Source organism: Oncorhynchus clarkii, chromosome 19 (assembly GCF_045791955.1).
Source record: "Oncorhynchus clarkii lewisi isolate Uvic-CL-2024 chromosome 19, UVic_Ocla_1.0, whole genome shotgun sequence".
NCBI classification, from domain to species: domain Eukaryota; kingdom Metazoa; phylum Chordata; class Actinopteri; order Salmoniformes; family Salmonidae; genus Oncorhynchus; species Oncorhynchus clarkii.
This window is the reverse complement of record NC_092165.1, coordinates 25,377,887-25,391,071: the sequence shown is the minus strand read 5'-3', so window position 1 is coordinate 25,391,071 and position 13,185 is coordinate 25,377,887. Positions and strand designations below refer to the sequence as shown.

At 41.2% G+C, this 13,185-nt stretch overlaps 1 protein-coding gene across 1 annotated transcript in view; it reads right to left on the bottom strand.

The window, feature by feature from the left end:
• Positions 1 to 13,185, bottom strand: part of LOC139374173 (tyrosyl-DNA phosphodiesterase 1) — an 89,732-nt gene that overhangs the window by 48,780 nt on the left and 27,767 nt on the right. The window contains exons 11-14 of the mRNA XM_071115186.1: positions 12,874 to 12,922; positions 12,500 to 12,566; positions 9,738 to 9,845; positions 1,710 to 1,812 (exon numbers count right to left, since the gene is read on the bottom strand). Coding sequence (XP_070971287.1) covers positions 1,710 to 1,812; positions 9,738 to 9,845; positions 12,500 to 12,566; positions 12,874 to 12,922 — 327 coding nt within the window. The remainder of the gene's footprint in view (positions 1 to 1,709; positions 1,813 to 9,737; positions 9,846 to 12,499; positions 12,567 to 12,873; positions 12,923 to 13,185) is intronic.

Below are 13,185 nucleotides of genomic sequence, written 5' to 3'. Positions count from 1 at the left end.
GGTGTGTCACAGCATCATCGGACTGAGCTTGTTGTCATTGCAGGCAATCTCAACTCCGTGCGTTACAGGGAAGACATCCTCCTCCCTCATGTGGTACCCTTCCTGCAGGCTCATCCTGACATGACCCTCCAGCATGACAACGCCACCAGCCATACTGCTCGTTTTGTGCGTGATTTCCTGTAAGACAGGAATGTCAGTGTTCTGCCATGGCCAGCGTAGAGCCCAGATCTCAATCCCATTGAGCACGTCTGCGACCCGTTGGATCGGAGGGTGAGGGCAAGGGCCATTCCCCCCAGAAATGTCCGGGAACCTGCAGGTGCCTTGATGGAAGAGTGGGGTAACATCTCACAGCAAGAACTGGCAAATCTGGTGCAGTCCACGAGGAGGAGATGCACTGCAGTACTTAATGCAGCTGGGGGCCACACCATACTGTTACTTTTGATTTTGCCCCCCCTTTGTTCAGGGACACATTATTCCAATTCTGTTAGTCAGATGTATGTGGAACTTGTTCAGTTTACGTCTCAGTTGTTGAATCTTATGTTCATTCAAATATTTACAGATGTTAAGTTTGCTGAAAATAAACAGTTGACAGTGAGAGGACATTTATTTTTTGCTGAGTTTATATACACACACAACCGTTCAAAGGTTTGGGGTCACTTAGGAATGTCCTGTTTTTTTAAAGAAAAGCACATTTTTGTCCATTAAATACAGTGTAGACATTGTTAATGTTGTAAATGACTAGTGTAGCTGGAAACAGCTGATTTTTAATGGAATATCTACATAGGCGTACAGAGGCCCATTATCAGCAACCATCACTCCTGTGCTCCAATGGCACGCTGTGTTAGCTAATCCAAGTTTATCATTTTAAAAAGGCTAATTGATCATTAGAAAACCCTTTTGCAATTATGTTAGAACAGCTGAAAACTGTTCTCATTAAAGAAGCAATAAAACTAACCTTTAGACTAGTTGAGTATCTGGAGCATCAGCATTTGTGCGTTCGATTACAGGCTCAAAATGGCCAGAAACCAAGACATTTCTGAGAATTGAAGGCTATTGCATGCGAGAAATTGAACAGAATAGTCACAACGACCAAGGGAGAAAAAATAAAGAGAAGAACACAGCGCCAAGTGAAGGATGTCATGGTTGCACTAACCTGTTTTATTAAATGGACCTCGTTCTTTTAAATAGAAAAATACACAAACTTGTCTTTTCAAGCAAGAAGTCTTTGTGCGACTGTCCCTACTCGAGTCACATCTGAGGTCTGAGGTGTTACTCTCAATGGTGTCCCTGAATGTCAGAAAGCTGTGATGACTAGCTATATTCTTTCATAAATGCTTTCATTTCTTTCTAGGGGAAAACCAGGAAGTCTTCCAATAGTGGGGGCTAGGCGCTTTGTTCTGGTCAGGTCAATGTTGAAGCTCTGGCCCTCTAAACCAGTGTCACCTCCACAACCATTATGTTGCTTAGCAACTGTTGAGGTAATTCTAAGGCAAGGGACAAATTACACTGTATGTGTGTGTGTGGTGTGTTGGAAGCCCCCTCTGTCTACATATGAAGGATAGTGGAGAGACATTCATTATTACATTGTACATAAATGGAGTATGTTAACCGAGCCCTAGAATCTAGTATCCTAATTTATGATCCATGTGCATAACTCGAAAGCACATCTCCCTTGGACATCAATGTGTGTGCGAGTGTGTGTCACTTACGAAGGCAGAGGGCACATAGAGGACTCCCAGTTCGTATGACCGGACCATCACCTGCGTGTTGTTCTTCTCCAGAGCCCCCCACGCTGCTTTGGACAAGTTAGCACTGGGGACAGGAGCACACACACACACACACACACGAAAGCAGATTGGAAAATAGGACGACAACTACGACATACATGCATTTTCACCCCACATCGCACACAATGATTAGTTGACGTCGTCCCGACGTATTGAAAGGTTAGCGGGTCGTCTTCACATACAACACATTGGCTAATTGACACCAGAAGTCAAATGTCCCCTTAATGGGAAACCCTGTTGCGATTACGTCACCAAAGCCAAGTATTGACCCAAATCTACTGTAGAACTGTACTCAACTCAGATGAATAGTATTTTTTATCAGAAATGACTAAGTTAATCTGGTCACACTTTCTGTGGTTAAGAAGATACAGTATCACTGTGGTTCTAGGGACTTTGGATAATACATGTTGATTAGTTGTTACTAAATTGCAACACCCACATCAGATCATAAAGAAAAGAGCCTCCATATGCTTTATTGACAGTGGTGTACAGTGCATTCGGAAAGTATTCAGACCCCTTGACTTTTCCCACATTTTGTTACATTACAGATTTATTCTAAAATGGATTAAATAAAAATTTCCTCAATCTACACACAATACCCCATAATGACAAAGTGAAAACAGGTTTAGACATTTTTACAAAAGTATTAAAAAAAAACGAAAAAAAAAAACTGAAATACCTTATTTACACAAGTATTCAGACCCTTTGCTATGAGACTCGAAAATTGAGCTCAGGTGTATCCTGTTTCCATTGATCATCCTAGAGATGTTTCTATAACTTGGAGTCCACCCGTTATAAATTCAATTGATTGAACATGATTTGGAAAGGCACACACCTGTCTATTGTGATGGAAAATGTTGTTTGTGTATATCAGTTAATAAATAAATCTCTATAAAAAAAATATTCATAAAACTGAACAATAAAAAGGTACACATAGAAGGTGAGAAGGCTATTCACTAATTGTATGGTGAGAAGACTAGGTGTCTATGCCGCTTAACAGGACACTATCATCTGATGTGTCTGAAGTATGATTCTGTATACACAAGGTCTAATCAAGACTTCCTACCAAAGAGCAGTAACCTCGATTAAGAATTTTTAGGACCGATTAAAATGTAGCATAGTGAAAACTAAGTGTTTATTTTCTTTCTTCCAGGACTGGTGGAATGTCTGCTACCAAATATTTTTTATACATGTTTACCAATGATTGTGCATCTCTCCCTTTGAAAGGCTTCCTGAGGCAGGGGCCTTAGGAGAGAAGTTATTGAGACTGTGTACTATACTGTATAAAGGTACCCAGATCCCGCTGTTAAGGGAGCTCCCAAATTAAATAAGGCCTGGCCATTTCTTTTGTTTTTACCCTACACACTCCAGCACCCACACACAACCCACCTGTTATTGAATATTTGTTAGTGGTGTTAATACTGTGTTTTATTTATTGTGTGGGGTCTTTCGATTTTGGGTTTTAGTGGATTTTTACCAGGTTAGGGCACACAAATAAAACAATTTTGAAGTATCTATTGTCCGAGATTTGGTTGCACACGTGAATTCTCTTGATAAGAAATGTCTAAATAATGTCTGAGGTTTTCATCAAAGATCTCTGTATTTTGCTCTATTCATCTTTCCCTCGATCCTGACTAGTCTCTCAGTCTCTGCCACTGAAAAACATACTCACAGCTTGATGCTGCCACCACCATGCTTCATCGTAGGGATGGTACCAGGTTTCCTCCAGACATGACGCTTGACATTCAGGCCAAGGAGTTCAATCATGGTTTCACCAGACTAGAGAATGTTGTTTCTCATGTTCTGAGAGTCTTTAGGTGCCTTTTGGCAAACTACAAGCGGGCTGTCAAGTGCATTTTACTGGGGAGTGGATTCCGTCTGGCCACTCTACCGTAAAGGCCTGATCGGTGGAATGGTGCGGAGATGGTTGTCCTTCAGAAAGGTTCTCCCATCTCCACAGGGTACCGTGTGTAGATTTGATGAGATGAAAAAAAACTATTTAAATCAATTTTAGTATAAGGCTGTAATGTAACAAAATGTGGAAAAAGTCACGGGGTCTGAATACTTTCCGAATATGCAACTTTTAGAAAGCTCAAATTCTGAGCTAGCCATTAAAGTATGGTCCACAGATCTAAGAGAATCTTAACAAGCCTTTTAAAAGGTGCAATATTCTGAAATTGCGCCGCCATTTCCTGGTTGCTAAAATTCTAAAAGTTCAGTTTATGTGACAAAACAAGTGTAGATAATCATTGTACCATCTAACCAGCTGTGAAATATATTTTCAATAATCAAAAATAGTATTTTCAGCTGTTTGAAGCTGGTGTACAAAACCTAAAGTAAGATGCAAAAACTAAACTTAAGAACGGGAAGCATAGACACAACGCACATAGAACATATTAGAGGTCGACCGATTAATCGGAACGGCCAATTAATTAGGGCAATCGGAAATCGGTATTTTTGGACACCGATTTTGCCTATTTAAAAAAAATCTTTATTTAACTAGGCAAGTCAGTTAAGAACACATTCTTATTTTCAATGACGGACTAGGAACGGTGGGTTAACTGCCTCGTTCAGGGGCAGAACGACAGATTTTCACCTTGTCAGCTCGGGGGATTCAATCTTGCAACCTTACAGTTAACTAGTCCAACGCTCTAACCACCTGCCTCTCATTGCACTCCACGAGGAGACTGCCTGTTATGTGAATGCAGTAAGCCAAGGTAAGTTGCTAGCTAGCATTAAACTTACCTTATAAAAAACAATCAATCAATCATAATCACTAGTTAACTACACATGGTTGATGATATTACTAGTTTATCTAGCGTGTCCTGCGTTGCATATCATTGATGGGGTCCGTATCGTTGCTCCAATGTGTACCTAACCATGAACATCAATGCCTTTCTTAAAATCAATACACAGAAGCTATACTGTTACACTGGCAATACTAAAGTGCCTATAAGAACATTCAATAGTCAAAGGTATATGAAATACAAATGGTATAGAGAGAAATAGTCCTACAATTCCTATAATAAATACAACCTAGGAACCACCAGCTTTCATATGTTCTCATGTTCTGAGCAAGGAACTTAAACGTTAGCCTTCTTACATGGCACATATTGCACTTTTACTTTCTTCTCCAAAACTTTGTTTTTGCATTATTTAAACCAAATTGGAAAGGTTTCATTATTTATTTGAGGCTAAATTGATTTTATTGATGTATTATATTAAGTTAAAATAAGTGATCATTCAGTATTGTTGTAATTGTCATTGTGTGGCACATCAAGAAACTGATTAAACAGCATGGTCAATACACAGGTGCACCTTGTGCTGGCGACAATAAAAGGCCACTCTTAAACGTGCAGTTTTGTCACACAACACAATGTCACGGATTAGCAATTGGCATGCTGACCGCAGGAATGTCCACCAGAGCTGTTGCCAGAGAATTTAATGTTAATTTCTTTACTATAAGCCGCCTCTCCAACGCAGTTTTAGAGAATTTGGCAGTACGCCCAACTAACCACACAACCGCAGACCACCTGTAACAACACCAGCCCAGGAACTCCACTTCCGGCGTCTTCACCTGCGGGATCGTCTGAGACCAGCCACCCGGACAGCTGATGAAACTGAGGAGTATTTCTGTCTGCAATAAAGCCCTTTAGTGGGAAAAAAACTAATTCTGATTGGCTGGGCCTTCCTCCCCAGTGGGTGGGCCAGTCTCCCAAGTGGGTGGGCCTATGCCCTCCCAGGCCCACCCATGGCTGTGCCCCTGCCCAGTCATGTGAAATCCATAGCTTAGGGCCTAATTATTTATTTCAATTGACTGATTTCCTTATATCAAATCACAATTTATTGGTCACATACACATATTTAGCAGATGTTATTGCGGGTGTAGAGAAATGCTTGTGTTCCTAGCTCCAACAGTGCAGTAATATCTAACAGTTCACAACAATATGCACCAATCTAAAAGTAAAATAATGGCATTAACAAATATATAATAAATAAACATCAGCAATGTCGGAGTGACATTGACTAAAATACAGTAGATTAGAATACAGTATATAAATATGAGATGAGTAAAACAGTATGTAAACATTATTAAAGTGACTAGTGTTACATTATTAAAGTGGCCAGTGATTACAGTTCTATGTATATACGGCAGCAGCTTCTAACGTGCAGGGTTACCTAACCGGGTGGAAGCCGCTGTTGCACCTCTTCAGCACACTGTGTGGGTGGGATCATTGATGTGTTCGCAGAGGAACTTGAAGCTTTCCAACTCCTCCACTGCAGTCCCGTCGATGAGAATAGGGGCCTGCTCCCTCTGCGGTTTCCTGAAGTCCACGATAAGCTCCTTTGTTTTGACGACATTGAGTGAGAAGCAATTCTACCAGGGCCCTCACCTCCTCCCTGTAGGCTCTCGTGTCATTGTTGATAATCAGGCCTACTACTGTTGTGCCACCTGCAAACTTGATGATTGTGTTGGAGGCGTGCGTGGCCACGCAGTCATGGGTGAACAGGGAATACAGGAGGGGGCTGAGCATGCACCCTTGTGGGGGCCCTGGGTTGAGGAGCAGCGAAGTGGAGGTGTTGTTTTCTACCTTCCCAACCAGTGGGCGGCCTGTCAGGAGGTCCAGGACCCAGTTGCACAGGGCGGGGTTCAGACCCAGGGCCCCACGCTTAATGATGAGCTTGGAGGGTACTATGGTGTTGAATGCTGAGCTATAGTCAATGAACTGCATTCTTACACATTACTCTTGTCCAGATAGGGCGGTGTGCAGTGCGATGGCTATTGCATCGTCTGTGGATCTATTGCGGCGGTAAGCAAATTGAAGTGGGTCTAGGGTGTCAGGTCAGGTAGATGTGACATGATCCTTAACTAGCCTCAAAGCACTTCATGTTGGCAGAAGTGAGTGCTACGGGGCAATAGTCATTTAGTTCAGTTACCTTTGCTTTCTTGGGTACAGGAATGGTGGACATCTTGAAGCAAGTGGAGACAGAAGACGTGGATAGGGAGAGATTGAATATGTCCGTAAACATTCCAGGCAGCTTGACTCTTCATCATCTGAGGACGCGGCTAGGGATGCCGTCCGGGTGTCGGTGGCACTGTGTTATCCTCAAAGCGGGCGAAGGTGTTTAGCTTGTCCGGAAGCAAGACGTCGGTGTCCACAACGTGGCTGGTTTTCCCTTTGTAGTCCGTGATTGTCTGTAGACCCTGCCACATACATCTCGTGTCTGAGCCGTTGTCTCTGTACTGACGTTTTGCGCGAATGCTGCCATCTATCTACGGATACGGTGACTGATGAACCCCGTCCCCGTATCTGTGTATTCGTTGATGTTATTCTCAGAGGCTACCCGGAACATATCCCAGTACGCGTGATCAAAACAATCTTGAAGCATGGATTCCGATTGGTCAGACCAATGTGGAGTAGACCTTAGCACAGGTACTTTCTGTTTGAGTTACTGCCTATAGGAACGGAGGAGCAAAATGGAGTCGTGATCAGATTTGCCGAAGGGAGGGCCTTACAGGCATTTTGAAAAGTTGAGTAGCAGTGATCCAATGTTTTCCTAGCACGAGTACAACAGTCAATGTGTTGGTAGAACTTCGGTGGCGTTTTTCTCAGATTTGCCTTGTTAAAATACCCAGCTACAATAAATGCCACAATAACCTGTGTTTCCAGTTTGCATGAAGTCCAATGTAGTTCTTTGAGGGCCGTCGTGGTATTGGCTTGAGGGGGAATATACACGACTGTGACTATAACCGAAGAGAATTCTCTTGGGAGGTAATATGATCGGCATTTGATTGTGAGGTATTCTAGGTCGGGTGGACAAAAGGACTAGAGTTTCTGTATGTTATCACTATCACAACATGAGTAGTTAATCATGAAACTGTAACTCTGTAAAATAGTTGAAATTTTAGCATGTTGCGTTTATATTTTTGTTTAGTATATTATTTAAAATCATGTTTGAGATAAATCCAACATTTTCTAATTGATCAAGTATCCCTTGTGTCAAACTGACAGGGCTGACAATAACAGGGTTGAGGTTTTAGGTGAAGCCCGGCCATTAGTCCTCATATGCTGAATAGCATGCGACCGCATGGTGTTCATAAAAATAGTAATTATACATATGTTCCACACATAATGAAAGTGTAATCAAATTAAAGTTATCCAAACAGGGTTGACGTGTTAAGCTCAACCACCTCAGCCAAAGATGATAAAACAACTATAAATAGAGAGAAGTTACTTCCATTCCCACCATGCTGTTCAGATGACCCAAATGTTGTCATCTGCTGTGAATCATTTAACTGATTATTATAATGGGTAAATTGTTTGCATAACAGGGTTGGCCTTAAAATGAGGGACAGATGTAAATGCTTTACTAATCTTTAACTAAAATGTCAATAAAATCCTTCAGAAATTACTGTCAAAGGAGCAAAATAACAAGGCCTTTACAATGATGGTGAAACTTTGATACATTTTTGGATTAAGTTTGTAGGGGGGGGGGGGGAAATCAGATATATTGAATTCTCCATGTGATTTATATTAAAGTACACTTCATTTAATATAACAAGCTTTTAGATTTAAATATTGGTGAATAATTTCTACTTAAATTATCAAAAGGGACGCAAAAGGCACCCATTTCGTGGAACGTCCCACAAAGCAAAAATGGGTGTAACATCAAGCTTCACTACTTGCTATCAGTAGTATTTAGATTAACAATTTTCTTACATTAAGTTATAAATATTGAAAATATATTTTTTCTGACTTGGCTAATTTGTCAACATTTTGTTGAACATAATATATTCTATGTGCATATCAAAGATCCAGAGTGGAATCTCTGCTACTTTTAGATTTATAATCCAATTTGTAAGAATTACTCACAGAGTGAATGTGAAAATGGTCACCCTCGGTTGGTGATTTGCATGCTCTGCATGGCCGTACAGCATTTACTGCGATGCTGCCTCCGCAGAAGTCAGAGCATTCAGACATCTTGCGCTTATATTTTCTATATTCAAGTTTATATTTTTATATATAATTTTTTAAAGAAAATTGTCATTGAAATCAAAATACTAGTCATATTAAAAGAGGAAGCGGTAAAGCTTCGTGGAATCTTAAAGGAGGCCTGGGTACGGCCAAAAGGTTACAAATGCTACAACTTCAAAACATTATTTCTCAATTATGCTCAAAGATACAAATGTCAAATATATGTCAACAATCCTTCCCCCAGAGAACCCTTCTATGGATTAAATGTCGTGAAAATCCCTAAAATCATTGTCATTTTTGATCTACTTTCGTGAGGAATCACAGAGTAAGGTTACCATTTAGCTGCTAGGCAACCAGGTCTAAAATGACAGGGAACTATGGCCTATAGCGATAAGGTACCACAGACAGAGTATGATGGGTGAATATACAGGCTTGTTTGTAATGGTGCTATCAGTACATGGGGAGTTAAGTGCAGATAGCAGAGTACATAAACAGACCACTCCTCTCTAGACTGCTAGACTCTATTGGCAGATCTGAGAGGGAGAGGAGTTTTTCAGGAGAAGGATCAGAGCGGTGTGATCATAAATAACTGACGAATAAAAACAGAGTGAGCGAGTGGTGGTGCTGATCATGAAGTTTTAAAAAAATCAACAACCATGATGAGGTGTTGACGTTAGCCATTTTCCTTCAAGGTGTTTCCTGCCTTTTCATGGTGAAAACATCAGGGTCATCCCCAAAACATCAAAACACCAACAGCCTTTTGGGGAAACAATGCTCTTAACTGGGCATCTGTTGAAAGAGTGTGTGTGTGTGTGTGTCTGGTTAAACAATAGCACCGTGACTAAGACACAAGTTGTTCCCCGTTCAGCTGGTAAGGGGTGTTCCTAGGCAACTGCCTGTCTTGAGTTTGAAGTCATATTGTGGACTCTTGAGACGTTTCACATACACACACGTGCAAAAGCAGGCCTCTAACCTTGTGACAAGGAACCAGGCTAGTTGTGTGAAGTCTGGCGAAGCCCTCATGTAGGTCTTGATGTGTGGCATGGCGTGACTCCTCCCCGTCGTCTCAGCTTGCCAGCGACTAGACACACAAAAAGTACATAATTTGCTGTGGGTAGAAGTATACCGTGACTTATTCCACATTTTGTTGAGTTAAAGCCTAAATTCAAAATTGATTAAATAAATACAAATCTCACCCATCTACACACAATAAACCATAAGGACAAAGTAAAAACATGTTTTTAGAAATGTATCCTAATTTATTGAGAATGAAACAGAAATATCAAATGTACATAAGTATTCACACACCCGAGTCAATACTTTGTACAAGCACCTTCAGCAGTGATTACAGCTGTGAGTCTTTCTGGGTAAGTTTCGAAGAGCTTTCCACAACTGGAATGTGCAACATTTGCCCATTATTATTTTCAAAAGTCTTCAAGCTCTGTGAAATTGGTTGTTGTTCATTGCGAGACAAACATTTTCAGGTCTTGTCATAGATTTTAAAGTAAATTTAAGTCAAAACTGTAACTAGGCCAATCATGAACATTCACTGTCTTCTTGGTAAGCAAATCAGTGTAGATTTGTGTAGGCCTTGTTTTTGATTATTGTCCTGCGGAAAGGTGAATTCATCTCCCAGTGTCTGGTAGAAAGCAGACAACCAGGTTTTCCTCTAAACTTTTGCCTTTGCTTCGATCCATTTCGTTTCTTTTTTATCCTGAAAAGCTCCCCAGTACTCAACAATTACAAACATACCCATAACATGATGCAGCCACCACTACGCTTGAAAATATGGAGAGTGGTACTCCGTAACGTGTTGTATGGGATATGCCTCAAACATAACACTTTGTATTCAGGACAAATATGTTTGAAGTATGACTTTAGTGCCTTGTTGCAAAACGGATGCATTTAAAAAATATATTTTTTGTGGAGTACAATGTGGGCTAACATTGTAGTTACCCCACAACACTAACCTCCCATACTCAGTTCTCCTATCACAGCCTTTAAAGTGTTTTAAAGTCCCCATTGGCCTCATGGTGAAATCCCTGAGCGATTTCCTTCCTCTCTCAACTGAGTTAGGAAGGATGCCTGTCTTTGTAGTGACTGGGTATATTGACACACCAACCAAAGTGTAATTAAGAACTTCACCATGCTCAAAGGGATATTCAATGTCTGCTATTTTAAAATGGACTGGAAAACCTTCCTGGTCCTTGTGGTTGAATCTGTGTTTGAAATTCCCAGCTCAACTGAGGGCCCTTTCAGATAATTGTATGTGTAGGGTACAGAGATGTAGTTATTAAAAAATCATGTTTAACATTATTATTGCACACAGAGTGAGTCAATGCTATTAATTATGTAACTTGTTAAGCACATTTTTACTCCTGATATTATTTAAGCTTGCCATAACAAAGGGGTTGAATATTTAGAGACAACTCAGCTTTAGACATTTTTTATTTATTTATATAAAATCGGGAAACATTTATAGAAACATAACTATGGGGTAATTTACTCTCTTAATTCAGGCTGTAAAACAACAAAATGTGGAAAAAGTCCAGGGGTGTGAATACTTTCTGAACACACTGTAGTATCAGCTTCCACCAGGGTTCCAGATTGCGACCATCTAGTCGCATTTTGCAACCCTTTTGACTTGGCTGTGCAATTCAATTTTTAATTGGTCGCGTCTGTGAGAGTCTCAAATTCTAGCTGGTCAACTCACTCAAAAAACATCTTATTTTTTGGCCGGCTAAAACCATAATTGACAATGGTCAACATGGTCAAACAGTATCGCTAAATTAAAGTGCATTGATTCCTGCCATGAAAGTGCCTGCTCGGCCCATGACAGTGCCCGTTTCGCCGGGGCTGGCTGCGCTGATGAGCGAGCAAACATTTGTGCAAACATTTCAAAATGCAGTAGTGGGAAAAATACAATTTTGAAAATAAGTAGGCTGCTGTTAATTGAAATGAGGATGGTCTTAGTTTTCTGGGGGTATGACATTTATTTAAACTCTCAATATTGAGTGATTGACACAGTTTTAAAAACAACGTTTACGGTATGTCTGAGATGCTGGGTCTGCCGTGTCTTTGTGAGACGCAGAGTAGGTGAACGGATTATCTCTGCACATGTGGTTCCCACCGTGAAGCATGGAGGTGGTGGTGTAATGGTGCTTTGCTGGTGACACTGTCAGTGATTTATTTAGAATTCAAGGCACACTTAACCAGCCTGGCTACCACAGCATTCTGCAGCGATACGCCATCTGGTTTGCGATTAGTGGGACTATCATTTGTTTGTCAACAGGACCCGAAATACACCTCCAGGCTGTGTAAGGGCTATTTGACCAAGAAGAAGAGTGATGGTGCTGCATCAGATGACCTGGCCTCCACAATCGCCCGACCTCAACCCAATGGGGATGGTTTGGGATGAGTTGGACCGAAGTGAAGGAAAAGCAGGCAAGTAACGCGCAGCATAAGCATTCCTCATGAAGCTGGTTGAAAGAATGGCAAGAGTGTGCAAAGCTGTCATCAAGGCAAAGGGTGGCTACTTTTTTTGGTTACTACATGATTCCATGTGTGTTATTTCATTGTTTTGATGAATTGTAGAAAATAGTCAAAATAATGAAAAACCCTTGAATGAGTAGGTCTGTCCAAACATTTGACTGGTACTGTACATCCGGTGAAACATCTGGCTCCTTGTTCTATCTGTGGTAATAGTGTTGGGCAGAGTAGAGGAGTTCGACTTACTGGAAGTAGCTGTGGAGCCAGATTTGTTTCTGAGCAGTCTGGATGCTGTAGGGTAGAGAGCCACCGGCTGGAACGACAATTACACTGTTAGTTCAGTGTAACCTTCGTAACAATGTCATAGAGCTTTCAGAATAACATCAGAAGTCTTCCATGATGCTGTCAAGCACTACAATACTACATTAAAGCCTTAGTGAAACCTTCATATAGCATTCATAACAATGTCATAAGACCACAATCCTGTCTGCACCTGGTTTCTGATAACTACAGTAATGCTTACTCACAACACCACTGTAAGCTTGGACTTTGAGAAAATAGGAGAGGAACAGGAGAAAGTGAGTCAGTGTTGCCAGGCCGGAATGTGGCTGAATCTTTACCTGGATACCCCTCCAGACTGGTCCTCACGTCGTCCACTGACGGGTAGATCTGCGGAAGATGGAACAAATGTTGACACACCATGTATCAAATACCTGGCTGGGGAACACACATGTAAATCAAAATCAGACCACAACCTCCTCATCCACCAGGAAAGCAGCCATGTTTTGAGCTTCACTAATGAGCACCCGACATAGGGCAGACAGTATGACCAGATGAATATAGCCTGTTGGGGGGAGGGGGGGTCTCTCTTCACAACAAACCTCACAGTTAGAGACTGAGTCACACACACACACACACACACACAGACACAT